Genomic DNA, 23255 nt, shown 5'->3' with positions numbered 1-23255 from the left:
ATTATTTTAAAGACTACTTTTTTAGAGCAGTTTTAGGTTCACACTAAAATTGACAGGAGGGGCGCCTGGGTGGCTCATGTTGGTTAAGTGTCCAACTCTTGACTTCAGCTCAAGTCATGCATGACCTCATGGTTCCTGAGATCAAGCCCTGCTTTGGGCTCTACAGTGGAGAGCCCAAAGTGGAGCCTGCTTGGGCTTCTCTCTCTCCCTCTCTCTCTCTCTGATCCTCCCCTGTTCACGCTTGCTCACATGTGTATGCACGCTCTCTCCCTCTCTCCCAAAATAAATAAACTTTAACAAATTCAGAGAAATATACAGAGATCAATGAAAATTCTTAAAACTTCCCTAATTCTGACAATTGTATACTTTGAAATACTATTTTACGAAGGCTTATAAAGCAAATTATTTTCATTTACAGTCTAAGGAAAGGCTCGTAAAATGAAGAGTTTAAATGAGTAATAGCAAAGAATATTAAGTAATCAAACAGCAAAAACATTACATCAACTTGGATTTCTTTGCTTTAGGTTAGGATCATAAATATCAGTGCATATTGAGTAAAGCCATGTTTACCACATGTTCTGCTTCCACACAAGATTACTAAGCTCAAAATTATTTTCTTCTTGACCAAGGAATTCTTTCCCATTTTCTGAACCTCCATAAGACATACTTCATTAATCCAAAAATATATAAAACAAGGTTAAATCCGCTTTGGTATCCTATTTGATAGGGCTGCACCAGACATACTTAAATTGAAAAATTATTTGTTGCTTACCCAAAATTCAGATGTAACTAGGCATCCTACATTTTTATTTGCTATATCTGGCAATTCTACAAAACAGGACATTGAAATACAAATAATTTTTTTAGTGTAAGTATTTCCCAAACACTGCATACTAAAAGTTATACTAAAAGTTATTCATTGCTTACCTAAATTAAAATTTAATCAGGTACTCTGTATTTTATCTGTCAACTCAAGGTATCTATTTAGTAGGACAGAAGTAAAGATTTATTCAAGTTGTCCCTGAAAGAATGCCAGATCAACTGTTATTCTGTCTTACTTCAGCAGCCCTAACAAGAGCTTGTTCAGGGCAGAATACAAGTCTGCAATGCTAGGACAAAGTACAAAGCACACAACATGGCTCTCCAAACCTGTAAATGGCATATGTTGATCTCAACACTGGACTTAACAGTTCTATGCACAAGCTACAATACACATTAAATATGGCATCTCTGACGGTATAATGGGAAGCACTGTAACACAAGAGGCATCTTTGGAAGCACTAGCAATAAAGATCAGTGAAACTGTTGAGGAAATAAACTGGTGAAAGTAAGTTCTCCAAAAACTGTTGAAAGACAATTCTTCAGGGTCTCTTACATTTCTAAGTCTTGTGAGCAGAAACATTGACTGTCCTTGTTACAGACTATCTTTTCAAGGATGTTTGTATTGAGAATAGCCTAGGAAGACAGAGATACGTCTTCCTCAGGAGCAAAGAGCAGATTTGCTCACAGCCTTGGTAGATAAAGATTCCCTTTGGAGTAAATAGCATGCATGCCCATGTCCATTACAAAATGGGACATGTACTGCAAATGTGGGACCCCTATGCATCAATAAATGTATGCTAGGTTACAGGTTACCTTATGTGCTTGTAAGTCCTTTACAGATCTCAGATTCTTTATAGTTCTTGACACATAGAAACTTCATTATAATTTGTTGATTTTCGATTTGTTTTTTTGCTTTTTATAAGTTATCTTCCTTGATAATTCCATTTCTCAGTTTAAAATGACAAAGACATCTTTCACTTGATATTAAATACCTTTAACCTTTTTTCTCAGCTATACTGACTCAGGTATATCTGACATACCACATGCAACATACATGTTTAAGGAGTACAAGGTATTGATTTGATGCACTTATATACTGCAAGATGATTACCACCTTAGCTAATACATCCATCGTGTCACATAATTACCATATCTTTTTTGTGGTAAGAACATTTAGGATCCATTCTCTTCCCAACTTTCAGGTATACAGTACAGTACTGTTAACTAAAACACCATGATATAAATTAGATCCCCAGAAATTATTTATCTTATAAGTGGAAGTCTGCACCCTTTGAACAGTAGCTCCCTATTTCACACCACCCTTCCACCGCTGGTAATCACCATTCTATTATGTTTCTATGAGTTCAGCTTTTTTAGAATCTACATGTAAGTGATATCATACAGTACTTGGTTTTCCCTGACTTGTTTCTCTTAGTGTAATGCCCTCAAGGTCCATCTGTGTTGTTGCAAATGGAAGGATGTCCTTTCTAATAATTGAATAATATTCCATTGTATATACAGGTTTCTCCCACTATCTAAAAACAGAGGATTCCAGTGAAAACTTTGAGTTTTTAAAAAAATTTTTTTAACATTTACTTTTGAGAGACAGAGACAGAGACAAAGAGAGAGAGAGAGAGAGAGAGAGAGAGAGAGAGAGAGAGAGAGAGAGAGAGAGAATGATAACATATGGGGGAGGGGCAGAGAAAGAGGGAGACACAGAATCTGAAGCAGGTTCCAGGCTCTGAGCTGTCAGCACAGAGCCCGATGTGGGGCTGGAACTCTCACAAACCGTAAGATCATGACCTGAGGTGAAGTCAGATGCTTAACCGACTGAGCCACCCAGGCACCCCCCGACTATGAAACCTTTCTTAAGCTGAATTGGCATAAAGTAAGAAAGCAATGACAATTTCATAAATGGTCATAAAACCATTTCATAAAACCAACAATCTTCTTGGTATTTCTTCTGGTTAGCAAAAACAGGTAACTAGTGGAGGTCTTTCACAAAAGCAAAGTGATAGTATGGGAAACCTAAATATACCACATCTTCTTTATCCAGTCATCCATTTACGGACACTTAGGTTATTTCCATGTCTTGGCTATTATGAATAATGCTGCAATAAACATGGGAGTGCAGGTATCTCTTTGAGATCCTGTTTTCTTTTCCGTTGGATATGTACCTGGAAGTGATATTGCTAGTCCATATGGTAGTTCTATTTTTAAGACTTTAAGAAACTTCCACACTGTTTTGCCATAGTGTCTGCACCAATTTACATACACACCAACAGTGCACAAGGGTTCCCTTTTTATCAGATCCTTGCTAACACTTGTATCTCTTGACTTTTTATAACAGCCATTCTAACAAGTATGAGGTGATGACTCATTGCGATTTTGATTTGCACTTTCCTAATGATCAGTGACACTCAGCATCTTTTCATGTACCCATTGGTTATTTGCATGTCTGTATAAATGGCTCTTCAGTGCCTCTGTGCATTTTTTAATCAGTTTCTTTTTTAATTGAGTTGCGGGAGTTCTTCATATATTTTAAATATTAAGCTCATCATATACATGACTTGCAAATATTTTCTCGATTAACTAAGTTGCCTTTTCATTTTACTGACGGTTTCCATTGCTGTGTAGAAGCTTCTTAGTTTGATGTAGTCCCACTTATTTACCTATGCCTTTGCTTTTGGTGTCAAATCCAAAATATCACTGCCAAAACCAATGTCAGGGAGCTTTTTCCCTGTTTTCCTCTAGGGGTTTTATAGTCTCAGGTGTTAGGCTGAAGTCTTTAGTCCATTTTGAGCTAATTTTTGTGAATGGTTTTAGGTAGGGGTCCAATTTCATTCTTCTACATGTGGTTACTCGTTTTTCCCAGCACCTCTTATTGAAGACACCATTCCCCATTGAGTATAGCTGGCTCTTTTGTCAAATATAAGTTGGCCATATATGCAAAAGTTTGTTTCTAGCTCTTGATTTGGTTCCATTTGTCTATTTGCCTATTTTTATGCCAGTACCATGCTGTTTTGATTATTACAGCTTTGTAATATAGTCTGAAATCAGGAAATGTGAAGCCTTCAGCTTTGCTCTTCTTTCACAGTCTTGCTTTGGTTATTTAGGGTCTTTTGTGGTTCCATATAAATTTTAGAACTGTGATTTTCTATTTCCGTGAAAAATACTCTTGGAATTTCGATAAGGATTGAACTGAAACTATAGATGGATATTTAACCATATTAATTCTGATCAATGAACATGGAATATCTTTCCATTTGTGTTTCTGTCATTTTCTTTCATCAAAGTCTTGTAGTTTTCAGTAACAGATCTTATAGCTTCTGGTTAAATTTATTCCTAAGTATTTTCTTATTTTTGATGCTATTGTGAATGGGACTCTTCTCTTTATTTCTTTTTCAAGTATTTCACTGTTAGTGTACAGAATGTAACTAAGTTTTATATATTGATTTTGTATCCCAAAACTTTACTGAATTTGTTGATTAATACCAACAGTTTTTTGATGAAGTCATAAGCATTTTTTAATATATAAAATCATATCATCTGCAACCAGAAGCAATTTTACTTCCTTTTTTTAAAAATGTTTGAGAGAGAGCGTGAGTGGGGGAGGGGCAGAAAGAGAGAGAGAAGGAGAGAGGGACTCCCAAGCAGGCTCCACATTGATGTCAGTGCAAAGTCAGATGTGGGGCTCAATCTCACGAACCACGAGATCATGACCTGAGCTAAAATCAAGAGTCAGAAGCTGAAATGACAAAGCCACCGAAGCACCCCTACTTCTTCCATTCTGATTTGGATGTCTTTTATTGCTTTTTATTGTCTAATTGCTTAATGAGGACTTCCAGTACTTTGTTGAATAGCAGTGATGAAAATGTGCACCCTTGTCCTGTTCATGATAGTAAAGGAAAAGGTTTCAACTTTTTACCCTTGGGTATGATGTTAGCTGTGGGCTTGTCATATTACTATTATGTTGAGGTACATTCCTTCTATATCTAGTTGAGAGTTTTTATCATAAAAGAATATTGTATTTTGCCACATACTTTTTCTGCATCTATTGAGAGGATCATGTAATTTTAATCTTTCATTCTATTAATGTGGTATATCACATTTATTTACTTGTGTGTACTGAAGCATCCTTGCATCCCAGGGATAAATCCCATGTGATCATGGTGTATGATCCTTTTAATCTGTTCAGTTCAGTTTGCTAATATTATGTTAAGAATTTTTGCATCTACATTCATCAAGGATATTGGATTGTTGTTTACTTCTCTTGTATTCTCTTTATCTGGCTTTAGTATTAGGCTAATGTTGGCATTGTAAAAAAAGTTTGGAAGTGTTCTTTTTTGATTTTTTTGGGAAGAATTTGAGAAAGATTAGCTTTAATCCTTTACATATTTGGTAGAATTCACTAGTGAAGCCATCTTTTCCTAGACTTCTCTTTGATGAGTAATTGTTGGTTAATGATTCAATCTCTTTACTCATCCAATTTGTTGGTTTATAATTGTTCATAATCCTTTGTATTTCTGTGGTTATCAGTTGCACTCTATCTTCTTTCATTTTATATTATAAATTATTTTCTCAGTCTAGCTAAAAGTGTTGAGCTTATCTTTTCCAAACAAACAAACAAACAAAACTTGTTCTTAGTTTTGTTGATTTTTCCTATTGTTTTTTGGTCTTATTTCTGTTATAATCTTTGTTAATTCTTTCCTTCTGCTAACTTTGGGCTTAAGTTTGTTCTTTTTCTAGTTCCCTGATATGTAAATTTAGGTTATTTATTTGAGATTTTTGGCCCATTGGTTATTTAGGAGTGCTGTTTTACATCCACATATTTGTGATTTTTCCAGAGTTCCTTCTGTTAATTGATTTCTAGTTTCACACTGTTGTGATTTAAAGATACTTGGTATGATTTCAATCTTTTAAAATTTGCTAAGAATCTTCTATGTACACCTGAGAAAAAAGTGTATTCTGCTGCTGTTGGATCAAGTATTTTATGTATATTTGTTAGGTACATTTGGTCTGAAGTATGGTTCAAGCCCAATGTTTCCTCATTGATTTTCTATCTGGATGATCTATCCATTGTTGAAAGTGGGGTAATGAAGTCCCCTACTATTACTGTATTGTTTTCTATTTCTCCCTTCAGATCTGTTAGTATCTGCTTAGTATATTTAGGTGCTCCAATGCTGCGTGCATATATACTTAAAATGGTTAGATCTTCTTGAAGAACTGACCTCTTTATCATTATATAATGACCTTCTTTATCTCATTTTCATTGTTTTTTAAAAAAAATTATTAACGTTGATTCACTTTTTGAGAGACAGAGACAGAGACAAGTGCGAGCAGGGCAGCGGCAGGGAAAGAGGGAGACACAGAATGTGAAGCAGGCTCCAGGCTCTGAGCTGTCAGCACAGAGCCCGACGTGGAGCTCCAACCCATGAACCGGGAGATCATGACCTGAGCCAAAGTTGGATGCTCAATCGACTGAGCCACCTAGTTGCCCGTCTCTTATTATCATTTTGACTTAAAGTCTATTTTGTGTGATATAAGTACAACTAACCTTAAAAAAACAAGTATAGCTATCCTTATTCTTAGGTTTCTGCTTGCATTGAATGTCTTTCTCCATTGCTTCACTTTGAGTCCATGTGTGTCCTTAAAGCTGAAGTGAGTCTCTCGTAGGCAGCATATAGTTGGTTCTTTTTTTGTCTACTCAGCCACTCTATGACTTTTGATTGGAGAATTCAATCCATTTACATTTAGAGTACTGATATGTAAGGATTAATTAATGCCATTTCATTAGTTGTTTTCTGGCTGTTTTGTAGCTCTCTTCTTCCAGTCTTTGTTTTTCCTAACAAATCCACTGATTGTAGATTACAATCTTCTCTTTTCTTGCAACTTTCAATATTATCTCTTTGATTTTGATTTTTGACAGTTTTATTATAGTGTGTTGGAGGGGATCTCCCTAGATTTAGCTGGTTTGGTGGTGACCTATGAGCTTTATGTACTTGGATATCCAAATGTCTTCCCATGTTTGGAGCACTCTCAGTAATTATTTCTTCAAATAGGCTTTCTGTTCCCTTCTCCCTCTCTTTTTCTTCTGGAGCTTGAATAATTACAAATTATTACTTTTGCTGGTATCTCATAGATCAGGAAGCCTTTCTTCACTCTTTTTCATTCTTTTTTTTTTTGCTCTCCTCTGACTGGAATTTCAAGTTCCTATCTTTTATCACAGATTCTTTTTTTCTGTTTGGCTCATTCTGTCGTGAATGCTCTCTATTGCATTTATCATTTCATTCACCAAATTCTTCAGCTCCAGAATTTGCTTTTGATTTTTTTTTTTAATGATTTCTATCTCTTTGTTAATCTTCTCATTTTGTGCACGGCTTTCTTAATCTTGTTGAATTATCTTTCTGTGTTTTCTTGTAGCTGAGTTTCCTTAAAATGGCTACTTTGAATTCTTTATTGGGTAAATTTCTGATCTCCCTGTTTTTGGGTTCCGTTACTGGAGGATTATGATCCTTTGGTGATGTCATTTTCCCCTGTTTCATGTTCCTTGGAGTTTTGCATTTCTACCTTAACATTTGAAGTAGCAGTCACCTCCTCCAGTATTTACTGTCTTCGGGGCAGAAATATTTCCTCAGTCTTGACAGGGATTCTGAGGTTTTCTCAGATTTTCTATGGATATACCTGCTCTATATTTCTTGCTCCCTCTTTGGCAAACTTTTTAATATTGTATTCCTTCTCTCCTTCCTGCAACATATCAGGCTGAGTGCCGACTGCCTATCTTTTATTTCTCAAATGTGATGCCACAGCTCATTTACGGTCTCTTCCTGGCCTGCAGCTACAGATCTGCCAAAGTTTACTTTTGTCACTGCCTTCAGCAGCGCACAAAGGGAACCAGATGCAGAGTAGAAGGGTGGGTGTGGGTGAGGCATATGGAATGGTGGAGGTACCCATGGCCAGTTGGAGGGATCCACAGCCGAGGCTGTCCAAGTAGCTCATGAGCAAACTTTTAACGGAGTTTGTGATGTAGTGAGAAGTATGAGTCCCTTTAATGCTTTCTGAGAGACCCATCTGCCACTCTCCCAGTCTCTTTCCACTTTACCCCCCAAGTCATGGAACTCCTGATTTAGAACTCTAGATGGGATAAGAGAGAGAGAGAGAGAGAGAGAGAGAGAGAGAGAGAGAGAGGAGCCATTTTGGCAATGTCCTGCACAGCTAGGGAAGCTGGGTACTCAACTCATCCATTCTTCTTTTTCTCTGCATGAAAAATCACAGGCCAAGAAGGGTTCTCTTAGACCTAAGCTGTGCTATTTTGGGCGAGGGATGATATATTTAAAGACAAGCTATTCCTCTTGCTAGAATTCTAATGCATCCAAACTTGTACTTTTTTTTTTTTTTTTTTTGCCAATGGAATACTGGAACTTCTCTTCTGGAAATATGAACTTCTGCAAAGGTTCTCTCAACCCTGGGTAACTATCTAAATCTAATTCCCCAGGGGTTCCCAGACTGTAGCCACGAGCATCAAGAGCTGGTAAACAGGCCACTGCAGGGTCAAGACTGAAATCCTTCCGCTTAGTATCCAATGCACAGGTGGGTGAGCTGCCTCCAGGGTTCCTTAGTATATGGTATTAGATCCCACAGCTCCCACAGTCACTTTTGTTCATGGATAGATGCTAAATTTTTGTTGTTGTGGGTGGGACAAAAACAAAAGACATTTTACACTGCCATGATGCTGATATTACTGCCTTTCATCTTTTTATGTAATATGGGGTACTGGAATCATTCATACATAATAGTCTCTATGCTTTAATGTGAATGTGTATGGCATGTAACCACAAAATTCTACCAGTCTGGTTGACTTAATTTTCCAAGATTCAGGAAATCTGTCCTTTCTGAATCTTGATATCACATAACATGGTAGAACAAACATTAAACTAATTCATTACATTGTTCTTATCAAGTATAGAATTACATTTCCTCTTTTTAGTCCAACTCTTTCTTTGCCTCATTATTTGCTTTCACTCCAACAAGAGATTCCATATCATACGTTCACTTCTGTAACTTAGTTCAATTGCACTGTTTCTGAATACATTATCAGACAGCCTATACACTTTATTATAGCCAATTCTGTCCCAGTACAAACAATGAATGACCTTTGGACTACTTCGGTTACTGTAGGCTTAGCAATGTATTCTCAGAATACTGATAAACTTTATGAACAAAGTTCCTATTTAACTGCATAAATGGGAATCAAAGGACATAATATACCACCATTTCCAGTTTTTGTGATATACATCAGAGCAGGGCATGACAGGGCAAGGATTATTATTCCTGGTTAAGTAACATTAGGGCACTTTCTCTCTGTGTCTTAATTACTTTTCCTTGATTCTTTTAGGAGTTAAATAGGCCATTTTTTATTATCTAGAATGGAGTGAGAAAAACGAAGCTCTAGGAAAAATTTCAGTTTATCTTTGACATTTTAGTTTTCCATAAACCCAATTTTATCTTGGCCTTCCTTCTTTGCTCCCTTTTTTCAAAGTTGCGTTCATCAGCTTCTCTACTGGCTTACCTTCTTGTTCTTATTCTACCCAGGACAACCCCAACCTCATAAAATATTATGCTACAAAGTTGCCTCTGATCCTTGCTATAATTCCCTTCTCTATCTTGAGAGGCAGTATGTCAAACGGTAAGGAACACAGGCTATTGAACCATACTGCTTGGGTCTGAATCCCATCTCTGCCACTTACTACCTGGTAACAACAAATAAGACACATTTATAACCATAATGGGAGATTTTACCACACTTTTCTTGGTAGTTGATAGCACTAGCAGCCATAAATTCATGAAGAATATGAAAAATTTGAACAAAATGATCTATAAACTTAACCCAGCATATTTTACACTTAACCCAGCAATCTGATGAATACACATTCCTAGTATAAAGCAAGTCTCCAAGAATACTGAAATACTGAAATCACAGGCTTTTCTAACCACAATGAAGATAAACTAGAAATCAACAACAAAAAGTCAACCAGGAAATCAATACATTTGGAAACAAAGAAACACAGCCTTGGAAATACAGGCTCTTTTGTTAGCAAGAGACGGAGATGTGGTCAGATAACCTCAGGCTGTGTGGGATTTTTATAAGGATATAAAGTAAGGACATCCAAGGAAGTGACTCTGTAGCCAAACAGCCAGTTCTTATGAAATTGAAATGCTGTTCATTGCCATTTAGCAAATAACACCTAGACTAATATCCTAGTATCACTCTAGTAGCAGTTCAGAAACCAGTGTTTGTTCTTTCCTTTTCTAGTCATTTCTCCATTCTCACGTTCCTCTCTATCTCTGACACTCTCCCTGCTTTGCTTTTGATCCTTTTTACTTTCATCCCTATCTTGTAATAAATGGTTTATTCATGGCTTCTATTGTCTCATGACTTTTGTCTATGACCTTCTCTTGGTTTCTGCCACTGTTTAGTAATTGGGTCTCTTCTTTTGTGTCCCATGTTTGAATTATTCAAGACAAATGATCTGAATACTTTATTCAGTCATTCTTCTAATAGAAAATGCTCCAAATCAGCAGAGTTAATGCAGCAGCCACCTTCAAAAATTACCAGTCTTCTCTATGTTCACGCTGTAGATGACTACCTTTGGTCTAAGTGCCAACCTCTAATTCAAATTGCAGGGTCACTTGATACAAAATATGGCAATTTTTGGACAAGAACGGTCTCTGGTCCCTTATTTCAGAAGACTATGGGCAGGCACTCAATTTCTTGGATTTCTGAGCAAGGCAAAAATAACAACTGCTAAATATAGGGCAACATATCTAGTGTATTCTTTAAAATGGTTTTGTTTACCTATAGTGCTTTAAATCAAAGATTTCCCAACCAAATTATTATTGGTATGCTGCATAATTTCCCATTTGGGGTAGTGTGTGTGTATAAAGTCCTATCATTGACTAGTCCTATGGAGTCCTGTCATTGACTAGTAAATTGTTTATGTTTATATCCAGAAAAAGAAGGAATAGATGTATTTATTATTTTTATAAACCATTTTATATACTAATGAGAAAAAAACTTCTAAACAACCCTGAATCAAAGAATAGACTGCTCACAAAATTTAGAAAATACTGAGAACCAAAGGATAAAAAGAACATATTAAAAACTTGTACTAAAGCAGTACTTAGGGAAAAACTTATCAACTTAAATGTATAAAGCAGAAAAAAAGAAATGCTATAATCAATAAGCTAAACATCTACTTATAGAAGCTTTAAAAAGCAAAATAAACCTTTAGAAAGTAAGAGGAACTACTAAAGTCAAAAGGAAAACTAATAAAACCCAAAACAAAACACACGAGACAATTAACATCAAGTTAGTTCTTTGAAAAAACTAGTAAAATGACACTTCTGATGGGACCAGTCAAGAAAAAAAGAATAAAGGCACAAATAACTGACAGCAAAAATAAAACAGAAAAACACTACAGATACTTAAGATGTTAAAATAATTGAAGGATACTATGAATTATTTGGTGCCAATAAATTAATAAATTTAGACAGAACAAACTCCTTAAAAAACATAATTTACCAAAACTGATTGACAAAGAAATAAAATATAGTATATTTCCACTATTACTATATCACCTGAATCTAACCATAAGGAAACATAATACACATAATACAAACCCAAACTGAACAATGGTCTACAAAACTAGCCAATACTCTTTATGAAAGACAAAGAAAATACAAGGAACTATTCCAGATTAAATGAGTCTAAAGAATTTAAATGGTCATGAAAACTGAATGCAATGTGTGATTCTGAGTTTGATCCTGGAAAAGGGGAAAAGTCAGGCAGGACATTATTAAGACAAACAATAAAATATCAAATGAGTTTTGCATTAGATATCAATATTGTATCAATATTAAATTCATAAAGTTGATCACTGTCCTATGGTTAAGTAAGAAAGTATTTTTGTTCTTAGTCAATATGCCCTTAAATATTTATGGATAAAAGAACATGATGCGTCTAAAAAACAAATGATCCAGGAAAAAAAAAATCCGTGTGTGTGTGTGTGTGTGTGTGTGTGTGTGTGTGTGTGTATAACCTATCTATAAAAAGAAGGAATGATAAACATGACAAAATTGTAACTTGTGATTCTGATGAAGAGTATATAGGATTATTCTGTACTATTTTAGTAACTCTTCTGTAAATTCTCTATTATATTTTATAATCTTTATGACTTTGCTTTTCATATTTGTCTTCAATCCACCTTAAACTGAATTTTACATAGTATTTTTTTTCCACATGAATACCTAATTGTCCCAACATCATTTATTGAAAATCTCAACTTTTCTTGAAATCTTGAGGTTTCTCTATATGTTGCTCTGGATATATTATGTCCAAGTATGGATACGTCTATATCTGGCCTTTCTCTTCTGTTCCATTTACACTAAAATTAAGACCTCTAATTTATGAAAAGACAGCACAAAGATAATGGGGAAAAAAAACAATGACACAAGAGAAGATTTATTTACAAAACATGTAACAAAGGCCAATACATAGAAAAGTATTCCAAATCAAGATGAAAAAGAAAGGTAATCCTATAGAAAAATGATTAAACAATTTGAACAGGTACTTTACAAACAGGAAATCTACATAGCCAATAGTCATACAAAATAGTGTTCAACCTCACAGGTCATCAGAGAAATGCAAATTAAAACTACAATGGTATCAGACTGGCAAAATTTAAAGTCTGCCAAAAATGAAGAGGTGTGGGGTGTATGTGGAATAACAAGAGCTCTCATCAAGTGTTGGTGGCAGTGGAAACTGGCACCACTTTGGAAAATAGTGTGGCACTTGCTTGTAAATAACTGACGTTATACAGATCCTATGACATAGCAATTTCCCTTACAAGTAAATAATTCAGAGAAACTATCACGCCAGGAAGTATGTACAAGAATGTTCATAGTAGCTTGGTTTGTAATAGCTACAAGTTAGGAGTAATCCAAATGTCCATCAGCAGAATGGATACACATACTGTGGGTATATGCAAATAAAATACATCACACCAATGAAAATGAACAGTTATAGCTACTGATAAAAACATGGATTAATCTCACAAACACAATCTTGAGTGAAAGAAGATATAAAAGAATATACACTGTATCATCTCATTTATATAGAATTCAATAACATAGGCTGAATAACATGACAGGATGAAACAACTTGTATTATTTAGAATGCATACACAGATGGTAAAACTAAAAGAAGTGATGAACTCCTTATCAGAAAAGACAAGATGGTGATTACTTCTAAATGTCAGGGAGAGAAGAGAAATTGGAAAAAACACACAAGGCACTGCTGTGGTATTCACAATTTTCTATTTCTTGGTCTGGGTGAGAGTTAAAAGGATATGTGCCTTTAATTAATTGTTAAAATGTGCATGTTTTATGTACTTTTCTAATTTTGATAATATGTTTTATAATTAAGAAAAGAAAAAGGAAAAAAAGAAAACACGGTGTTTTCAAGGACCTTCTAGTAAGTAGGTCAGGAAAATTAATGTGTGTACAGAGCATACAAAGAGATAAGACTGGAAAAGTAGTCAGATGTTTCATATATCAAAGCCTCTTGATAAGCTATACAATAAAATTGTACAAAAATTTCTGCACAAGGTCCATAGTAAGCCTACAGCAAACATGTGTGTCTAGATTACTACCCCCTGACTTTCCAAGTTTATAATACACATTCCTAAATGAGGCAAAAGGAGGAAAAGTCGGAGAAAGAGTCTAGATTAGTTTAAGATGGCTCTCTTATTCCTGATTTCTGTTTCTAATGAGACCTGACTAATACCTGTTCTTGGGTTCCAGTGGCTAGCCTGTATCATATAGTTTTCTATTTTAGTTACACTTAGATGATTTTTCTTATTGGCAAGAGTTGCAACTGAGACAAATCATGTGATTAACTGTATTGTTTTATTATTAACTTAAGAAATCAAACAATAACACAACAGTAAATGTCTCTTTTCTAATTTATCAACATAAGGGTAAAAATCAGGTTTTTTATTCATAATGAAATTCAAAGATAATTAATACTGATCAAAATGTTCTAACATCACTTTTCTTTAACTTACCCTCAAAGTATGGTGCTCTTGTGCTAATAAAAGTCTTAGTTCTTCATGTAGTGTTATAACTTCCAGAAACTGACCCCATAAAGCCATGAGAAGGGAACAAAGTTGTGCAAGATTCATATTTATAAGTTCTGCCAGTTCATCAGGATTTTCTATTTTCTGAAATGACAAGAAAAAAACTTCACTGCTTCCTGAGACTTACTATATCTAAATATAATGTTATTGGAACATCAATACAAAGGCAAATTTTTAGTTTTAAAAAGTGTGTGTGTGCACGTGCTCATATGTATAGAGACCAAGTGAACAATGGCTTTTTAAAAAAATTTGACAGTTACTACAGCAACTTAATTGATATTTCAATATCTGAGGTATCTTGTTACCAAAATAATGTCAAATATAGTTTAAAATTACACATAGGATTCTAAAGAGCATGATCAACTCAAACACTAAAATCTTGACAATTTTAAACAAGTACAAATCATGATGAAAGTTATAGAAGTGTTAGAAGATAATGAAATCTTAAGATTTTTTCCTCCAATCTGCTAACTGAAGTACTTAGAAAATCTGTAACTCCTCAGAAAGAACAGAGATACTTTCTGAAGTACTAACTGCTTTTCCTTCATCCTAAGTTTCTAAGTTTTATTTTGCCCTCGGTAGTCCTTTTATAGTCATCAAACACTTCTTTCTCTTTTCTAACAATTCATTTACCCACTGTTTATTGAGCACATTTTAAATGCTAGGGCCCACATTCCAATCTACATCAAAGATTAACAGGAGAAGCTCAGTTTACTAAGGAAACAAAAGTGGATAACCAATTTTACTATGCTGTTATGAGGGTTCTAACAGTGGTATTAAATTGTTCCATTTATTTAAATATTCCCCTAAACTCATGATAAAAGTTAAAAGTAATGAACTATACCACAAACTGCAGAATCTTCTACAAGCCATTGGATTTCTTGCGTAAGTAAAATAAGGATTTGTGAGCAAAGAAAAATAAGACTACATTATACATCAGAATAATTCCTTCTCTTTTGGACAGGCATTTTTGTTATGAAGCCAAGCCTTTCTTTCATTCACTGAGGCAGCACTGTTCAGGCAGATTATATCTTGCTGGAAAAATTTGTCTTCAATTGCTAGTAACACCAGGAAATCTACCTTAAATATACAGATAGATGATGATTTCATTTCCCCATCCTAAAGAAGGTAGTAGTCTATTCCGGTTAAGACTGAAAAACACTCTCATAGTTTCAATTATCACATACACTAATGACTGCTGAATCTTTATACCTGGACCACATCTCTCCTGAACTCTAGAGCCATCACTCACTAGATGACTATATTTGAATGTGATAAGAAACGTGTTCAAGTTCAGCATATCCTAAAGAGTACTAATTATATCTTCATGCTCCCTTAAAAAAAAAAAATGTTACTTATCACACTTAATCTTACTCAGTTTATTTTTACTTCTTTTTTTTTAAGTTTATTTATTTATTTTGAGAAAGAGAGAGAGAGCAAAGGAGGGGCAGAGAGAGAGGGGGGGAGAGAGAATCCCAAGCAGATTGTGCACTGTCAGGGCAGAGCCCAACGTGGGGCTCAAGCTTAGGAACCATGAAATCATGACCTGAGCCAAAATCAAGAGCTGGGGGCCTAACTGAACCAACCACCCACGCACCCCTATTTTTACTTATTTTTGAAGTTTGCAATTCAGTAGGCTTTTCTTTTCTATCCTAGCTCAGAGAGGACATAAAACAAAAATTCAGCAAAATTAGTAAGAAGGGAAGGGATTGTGTTTTATACACTTTTGTGACTTTGGTTACTAGTACACACAGTAGTCACTCAATGAACATTTATTGAATGAATAAATGAATGAATGAATAAGGAATTACAGACTTCAGATAAGGAAAAAGTCCCCCAAATTTATGGACAAACTCAGAAAATGCTGAAAAATTCCAGAATTCCTGAATGGAAACTAAGAGACTCAACATATAATAAATATTGATTCGTCAATGTATAATAAATCTACAAATGTATTTTGTCCCAGGAAATAGTTTATAAACGTATTAGAAATGATGCTAACAAGTTTTTCATGTCTCTCTTAAGAACAAACAGAAGATTAAAGTGTACTCTAAAATAAGTTGAAACAAGCAGTCTTGTTCCAAGAATAGTGTTAAGGGAGTTTAGAAAAAGAGGACTTGAATAAACATTTGACAGTAACTAAACAGCAGTGTGTAAGGCAAGCAATGCTATTCTTTGTATAATCTCCACACATGTAGAAATAATTCTCTTGGTTTTACCATAGGTTGAACAATGTACACAACACTTTTTTTTAATCCCCTGAAAGCAAGGCTGTCTAGCTACCCTGTAATTATTAATTTTCCTTTTCAGAAATCACGGCACCAAGGTTCTTAGAGGACTTTAGTATTTTCATTATTAGGAAAGCATCCTTACAAGCATAAATAAATTACTCCTCTGGTTTACATAAATCTTTGCACTATGTCTCAAAATATAAATAATAATAAAATATTTTTATGTTAAAAAGGAAATTAGAAAAAATTTTAACAAATTGTGTTATATGTATAAATGTAGGAATACGATCTTACATTTGTATAATATTTTTTCAAATAACATCTTGTCTTTTATGGATATGTACTTTTTCATAGCAGTCATTGATCTTGTTTGATTACAAAATGCTGCTTACTTAAATATTAGACTTGGAAAACAGGTGAAGAACAAAAAAGAAAATTAAGTTCATTTTAGCGTGGAGTCTTCAATTTTTTTTCAGTTATATACATAGAGAAAACTCTAGAATCATATATACTATTATGCCATTTCCATTGAATAATGAGGATTTTTTTAAACGTTTATTTTTGAGAGAGAGAGCGTGTGAGCAGGGGAAGGGCAGAGAGAGAAGGAGACACAGAATCTCAGGTAGGCTCTAGGCACTGACCTGTCAGCACAGAGTCCAATGACATGGGGCTTGAACTCATGGACTGTGAGATCATGACTTGAGCCTAAGTGGATGCTTAACTGACTGAACCACCAGGTGCCCTTTGAAAGCATGTTTTTCAGGTTGTATAACTTTTTTATTAAAAAAAAAATTTTTTTTACATTTATTTATTTTTGAGAGACAGAGAGACACAGAGTACAAGTGGGGGAGGGGCAGAGAATGAGACACAGAATCCAAAGTAGGCTCCAGGCTCTGAACTGTCAGCACAGAGCCCGATGCAGGGCTCAAACCCGAAAACTGTGAGATCATGACCTGAGCCAAAGTCGAATGCTTAACTGACTGAGCCACCCAGGCACCCCTGTATAACATTTTTTAGACTGTAAGTGTCCCATAACTTGTTTAACCATTCTCCTACCATTGGGTATTTACTTAGGTTAATATTTTTACATTATAAATTACAATGTATATGAATCTCTGATTTTTTATTTGGTACTGATTGACAAGTAATACCCTGGCTTTGAATATATACTGCCAAATTAATATCTGAAAAAGATCTCCAAGATCTATGAGAAATATAAGAATCTGTATCTTATCACATTTTAACAAGCATTACATTATTAGAAAATCACAGCCAACCTGATAGGTTAAAAAAGGTATGAGAATACTTAAAATTTTGTTTATTTCATGATTGTGAGATTGAATATGTTTCAATTATTAACCTATTTTGTAAATGAGTATCCTATACTAAAAAAATGGTTATAGGTTTTCTTATTGATTTGAAAGAGCTCTTCAAATATTACATCTTTTGCCTATTTGCTGTCAAAATTTACCATATGTTGTTGATCTTAAATTTTATGATGTCCATTTACATACTGAAATTTAAATGTGTACCTAAAAAATTATTAGTAATATATCAATACATACAGTATTTTTAAAATCTAGCATAGATGGATATAGAGCAAAGAATAAAAATTTTCCTTTACAATTCCATCCTTCATGCAACTCTTGTCTGTATTATTGCTAACAGTTTGAAATACATACATATGTGTATGTATATATATATGATACAAAGTATATGTATTGCATGTATATATAAGTAGGGGAAGAGCAGACAGAGAGGGACAGAGAGAATCCCAAGCAGGGTTGGTGGTCAGTACGGAGCCAAACGTGGGGCTCTATCTCACAAACAGTGAGATCATAACCTGAGCTGAAACAGACTCAGATGCTGAACTGAGTCCCCACCAAGAAGCTGCTGTTTTTCTATTCTTTTAGAGAAGTCATTCTCTATTTCCATTAGTTTTATATACATTTTAACATACATTTGGGCAAGTCCCTCTACAAAAATGTATTTTTTAAGGTTTTTCTTAGTCATTTTTACCTTTCTCCAAGTGCTCTTTAAAGTGAGTCAAATTTTAACATTTCCAATGGTATTTTGATATGAATGTATCAATTATTAACTTAAGAAAAAATGGTATCTTTCAGTGACTGTTTCTCTTTCCATTCAAAAGTATCATGTTTACTTATTCAAATATCTCAGTGAAACACTGAAGATTTTTTCACATTAATTGTACACATCTTATTAAGATTACTTCTAAATGTTTAATGTTCTTGTGAGCAACTATTATGACAACATTGTTGATTTTTAAAGAAAATACTCTTATTTGAGCTGTGGGGAAAACCTCTAGAAGAGGATACAAAATTACTTGTGTATCATGCATATGTATAATTTTACAAGGAGAAGGTAAATACCTTTTCAAAGTGGTCTAGTCCTTATTCAAATTTACATACAGAAATACATTCCAAAGCCAAATATATATTTTTGTTTATGTCTCTGATTTGTAGCTAACCAAGAGTGAAATATATAGTAATCTTAAAACAGAATACTTAAAATAGAACATTTAGTTTCACGGCCAAAAAAAAAAAAAAAACAAAAAAAAAAAAAAAGGAAAAAGAAAAATCAATTTAATTTAATTTCAAGAATAAACTACTGGAAAAATGGTCTGAGACAAACTGGTCTGCTGAAATAAATCAATTTTCATTTCTGAACTATCATTTTGTAAATATATGTAATTTTAAGGATGATTTAAAAATTTGTCCAGAATTTCTTTTGAGTAAACTAATTGAAGAAAATGCACACTTCTGACAATTAGTTGTCTTTGCTATCTCATTCATATGCAGAATAATGTATATTTTACAAATAAGTTAACTTCATGCTGAAGCCAAATAACTTTTTATCAACTAAGCTGTTATTCTACTATGATCAACCACTTGAGGAAGAATAAATCATTAAGTTTTCTTGGATAAAATATTTAGAATAGGAAACAGAATCCACTCAAATAACTTGATAATGTTAATTTAAAAAAATCCAAGTACCTTAACTTCTTCACATAGTTCAGTAAGTCGAGCTTCTACATCCATTTCCTCTGAAAGGAGTAAAGAGTAATTAGAGGAAATATTTCAATATTAGATCTGAATCTATTTTTAAAATTATCTAAATACAGTTGGCCCCTGAACAATACAGGGGTTAGGGGCATCAATCCCCCCATGCAGTCTAACTTCTGACTCCCCTAAAACTTAAATACTAAATAGCCTACTGCTGACCAGGAAGAATTATAAATAACATAAACAGTTGATGAACACATATTTTGTACGTTGTATGTATTATAGACTGTATTTTTATAAAAATAAGCTAGAGAAAAAAATGTTAAGAAAATCATAAATGAAAATACATTTAGTCCTATTCTATATTGAAAAAAGATACTCGTTTAAATGGACCTGTGCAGTTCAAGTCCCAGGTTTTTGAGAGTCAAGAGTAAATTACCTTTAAAAAACCAGAAGGTTGAGAAATATCTGCACTATATTCAATGAAGTAAATTTCAATGTAATATACTGTCATAAACACATTAATCATGTAGGTAATGTTAAACCTATTAAATTCTATGTTCTTATTATTAGTGTTCCAGTTCTCATAAGAGGTTAACACTGTCAAGGAAATATTGACTGTGGACCTAAAGTAACTTGCACAACTATATCACAGAAAAGATAAAACATATAATTAGGTTTTACTGCACTGTATACATTGCAAATTTCAAACAGTTTAACATTTGTCTTAAGTATGTACATGCCTTGTTTGTTTTTTGTTTTTTTAACAAAAGCTGTTCCTAAAAAATTCAAGTCAAATTAATCTTTAGCGCCAAAACACTTAAAACATACATGGATCAGAAGTTTATATAATGGTAATGAATGAAAAAATCTTTGAGTTTCTAATTTAGTTTAATACATGCAGATTTCTCTAAGACAGTCTAAAACTGAAGTATATTTTGTCCATACAATTGATTTATTTAATGTATGCTACAACCTTCTACAAGGAGGTGTACAGATTAACTTAAAGTGGTAATATTTAGAAGGGAATACAGAAACTAATAGAACAGAACGGTTCCCTGCTTTTTGCAAGGAAGAAATTTCACTAAGGCCTGAAATATGTTTAGATACACCTAATTTTTAATCAGAAATCAAACTAAAATGAGTTCTCCTACAAGAACTATAAGTTTTTGTGATCACACAAAACTCCATTGTCTTGTTGCTCCACAACCTTGTTAACTGATCATTCTCACACAAACGCAAGAATACATTCTAGAACATCCCTGAATTTATTCATCAGCTCGCTATCTCATAAGGTAGATAGACTTCAACGTATACTATTTGATAAAAAGAAAAATAAACATTTAAATTTGATAAAATAAAGTTACATTTATGTGGTAAACACAAACAACCTATGATGTGAACAAATATTCCACTAATAACTAAAATCATTAGAACACATAAATATTTGAGTCACATAATATATAAATAAAATTGTATTTAGATACTGTGTTAGATACTGCTCATCTATGAGAAGCAACTCCTCATCTTTTAAAGTTTTATCACAAGATTGCAGCAATTCAGGCACATCTTCAGACTCCACTTTTAATTCTAGTTCTCTTGTTAGATCCGCACTTACTTTCCACATCTACACTTACTTCCTCCACTAAAGTCTGGAACCCCTCAAAGTCATCCACAAGAGTTGGAATAAATTTTCAAACTGCTTTTAAGGTTGATTTTGACTTCTTCTCATAAATCACACATATTCTTAATGGCATCTCAGATGGTGAATCATTTCCAGAAGGTTTTCAATTTACTTTGCCCAGATCCATTAGAGGACTCACCATCTATGGCAGCTACAGCCTTATGAAATGGCTTTCAAGCCTTATTATTTAAGAAATACATGAAATTAAGACTTGAAAGCCAAATGACTCCTTGATCCATGGCTGCAGAATGGATACCGTGGTAGCAGACATGAAAACAACATTAATCTCATTCTGATCTCCATCAGAGCTCTTGTGGGGTCAGGTGCATTATCAAGTAACAGTCATATTTTGAAAGGAATATTTTTTCTGAGTAGTAGGTCTCAACAGCAGGCTTAAAATATTCAGTAAACTATGTTGAAAACATATGTGATGTCATTTAGGCCTTGTTGTTCCATTTATGGGGCACAGACAGAGTAGATTTACCATAATTCTTAAATGCCCTAGAATTTATGGAATGGTATACGAACACTGGCTTCAACTTAGAGTCACCAACTATATTAGCCCCTAATAAGAGAGTCGGTCTATCCTTTGAAACTTTGACCAGGCACTGACTTCTCTTCCCTAGCTGTGGAAGTCCTACATGGCATCTTTTTCCAATAAAAGGCTATTTTGTCTACATTGAAAATATATTGTTTAATGTAGCCACCTTCATTAATTATCTTAGCTAGATCTTCTGGATAACTTGCAGCAGCTTTTATATCAACAGTTTGCTGCGTCATCTTGCACTTTGTTGTTATACAGACAGCTTCTTTACCTAAGCCTCATAAACCAATCTCTGCTAGCTTCAAACTTTCCTCTGGAAGACTCCTCATCTCTCTTGGCCTTCATAAAACTGAAGAGTAGAGACTTGTTCGAGATTAGGCTTTGCCTGAAGGGAATGTTTGGATGGATTGATCTTTAACTTTCTATTTAAATTCCACTTAACGTACAGAATAATATTAGTTTAAGGTATACAATTTAGTGATTCAACACTTAACATGTAACATCCAGTGCTCATCCCAACAAGTGCACTCCTTAATCTCCATCATATTTAAGCCATTCCCTGCCCCAACCAACCTCCTCTCTAATAACTATCAGTTTGTTCTCTACAGTTAAGAATCTGTTTCTTGGATCCTTCCTGTCATGCACAATGTGGGGAGGCCTCAAGCTAAGATGCTCAGGGAATCGTTTTTTAGAAGTGTTAGATCTAGGTACTGAGGCACACAGACTGGGGTACTCGCTTAATCACATCAGCAGGGCTACTCCAAGGAACAAATCAAAGCACACCTGGTGTAGGGTCCGAAATATTACTATGACAGGGTAATAAAATAACCAAAGTCACAACAACAGAGAGCAAATAACAAGCCCCGAAAAAAACACCTCCTGAAGGGCCAGGCCCTGGACAGTGTATGGCCTGCCGTTAATATAGCAGTGCTCACAGGTGCAGAGCACACAAGCTTTTAAGATGCATAAGGTAGAGAAAGCTAGCCAAAGTGACAAAACAGAAGAATTCTTCTCAAAAGAAACTCCAGGAAGTCGCGACAGCTAATGAATTGATCAAAACCAACGTAAGGAATATAACGGAACAAGAATTTAGAATAATAGACATAAAATTAATCACTGGGCTTGAAAAAAGCAGAGGACAGCAGAGAATCTATTGCTATAGAGATCAAGGGACTGAAAAATAGTCATGATGAATTAAAAATGCTATAACTGAAGTGCAAGATAAAATGGAGGCAGCCAGAGTGCACATTGAAGAGGCAGAGGAGAGAATAGGTGAATTAGAAGATAAAATTATGGAAAAAGAGGAGGCTGAGAAAAAGAGAGATAAATTCAGGAGTACTAGGGGAGATTTAGAGAACTAAGTGATGCAATCAAATGGAACAATATCCGTACCACAGGAATTCCAGAAGAAGAAGAGAGAAAGAAAGGGGCTGAAGGTGTACCTGAACAAATCATAGCTGAGAACTTCCCTGATCTGGGGAAGGAAAAAGGCATTGAAATCCAAGAGGCACAGAGAACTCCATTCATATGTAACTTGAATCGATCTCCTGCATGACATATTATAGTGAAACTGGCAAAATACAAGGATAAGGAGAGAATTCTGAAAGTAGCTAGGGATAAACGGGCCCTAACATACAAAGGGAGACACATAAGGGAAGTAGCAGACCTATCTACTGAAACTTGACAGGCCAGAAAGGAATGGCAGGAAATCTTCAATGTGATAAACAGAAAAAATATGTAGCCGGGAATCCTTTA

The 23255-nt window shown here is 34.4% G+C and overlaps 1 protein-coding gene across 9 annotated transcripts in view; it reads right to left on the bottom strand.

The window, feature by feature from the left end:
• FAM135A (family with sequence similarity 135 member A) overlaps positions 1-23255 on the bottom strand; it is a 120834-nt gene that overhangs the window by 37648 nt on the left and 59931 nt on the right. For all 9 annotated transcript variants that reach the window (XM_011282396.4, XM_019830811.3, XM_011282398.4 and 6 more), the window contains 2 exons: positions 19264-19313; positions 13947-14102 (listed from right to left, as the gene is read on the bottom strand). In XM_011282396.4, coding sequence (XP_011280698.2) covers positions 13947-14102; positions 19264-19313 — 206 coding nt within the window. The remainder of the gene's footprint in view (positions 1-13946; positions 14103-19263; positions 19314-23255) is intronic.

The sequence above is a fragment of the Felis catus genome, chromosome B2 (genome assembly GCF_018350175.1).
Source record: "Felis catus isolate Fca126 chromosome B2, F.catus_Fca126_mat1.0, whole genome shotgun sequence".
Lineage (NCBI taxonomy): Eukaryota > Metazoa > Chordata > Mammalia > Carnivora > Felidae > Felis > Felis catus.
Note: the sequence above shows the minus strand (reverse complement) of the source record. Positions and strands in the feature narration are given on the sequence as shown.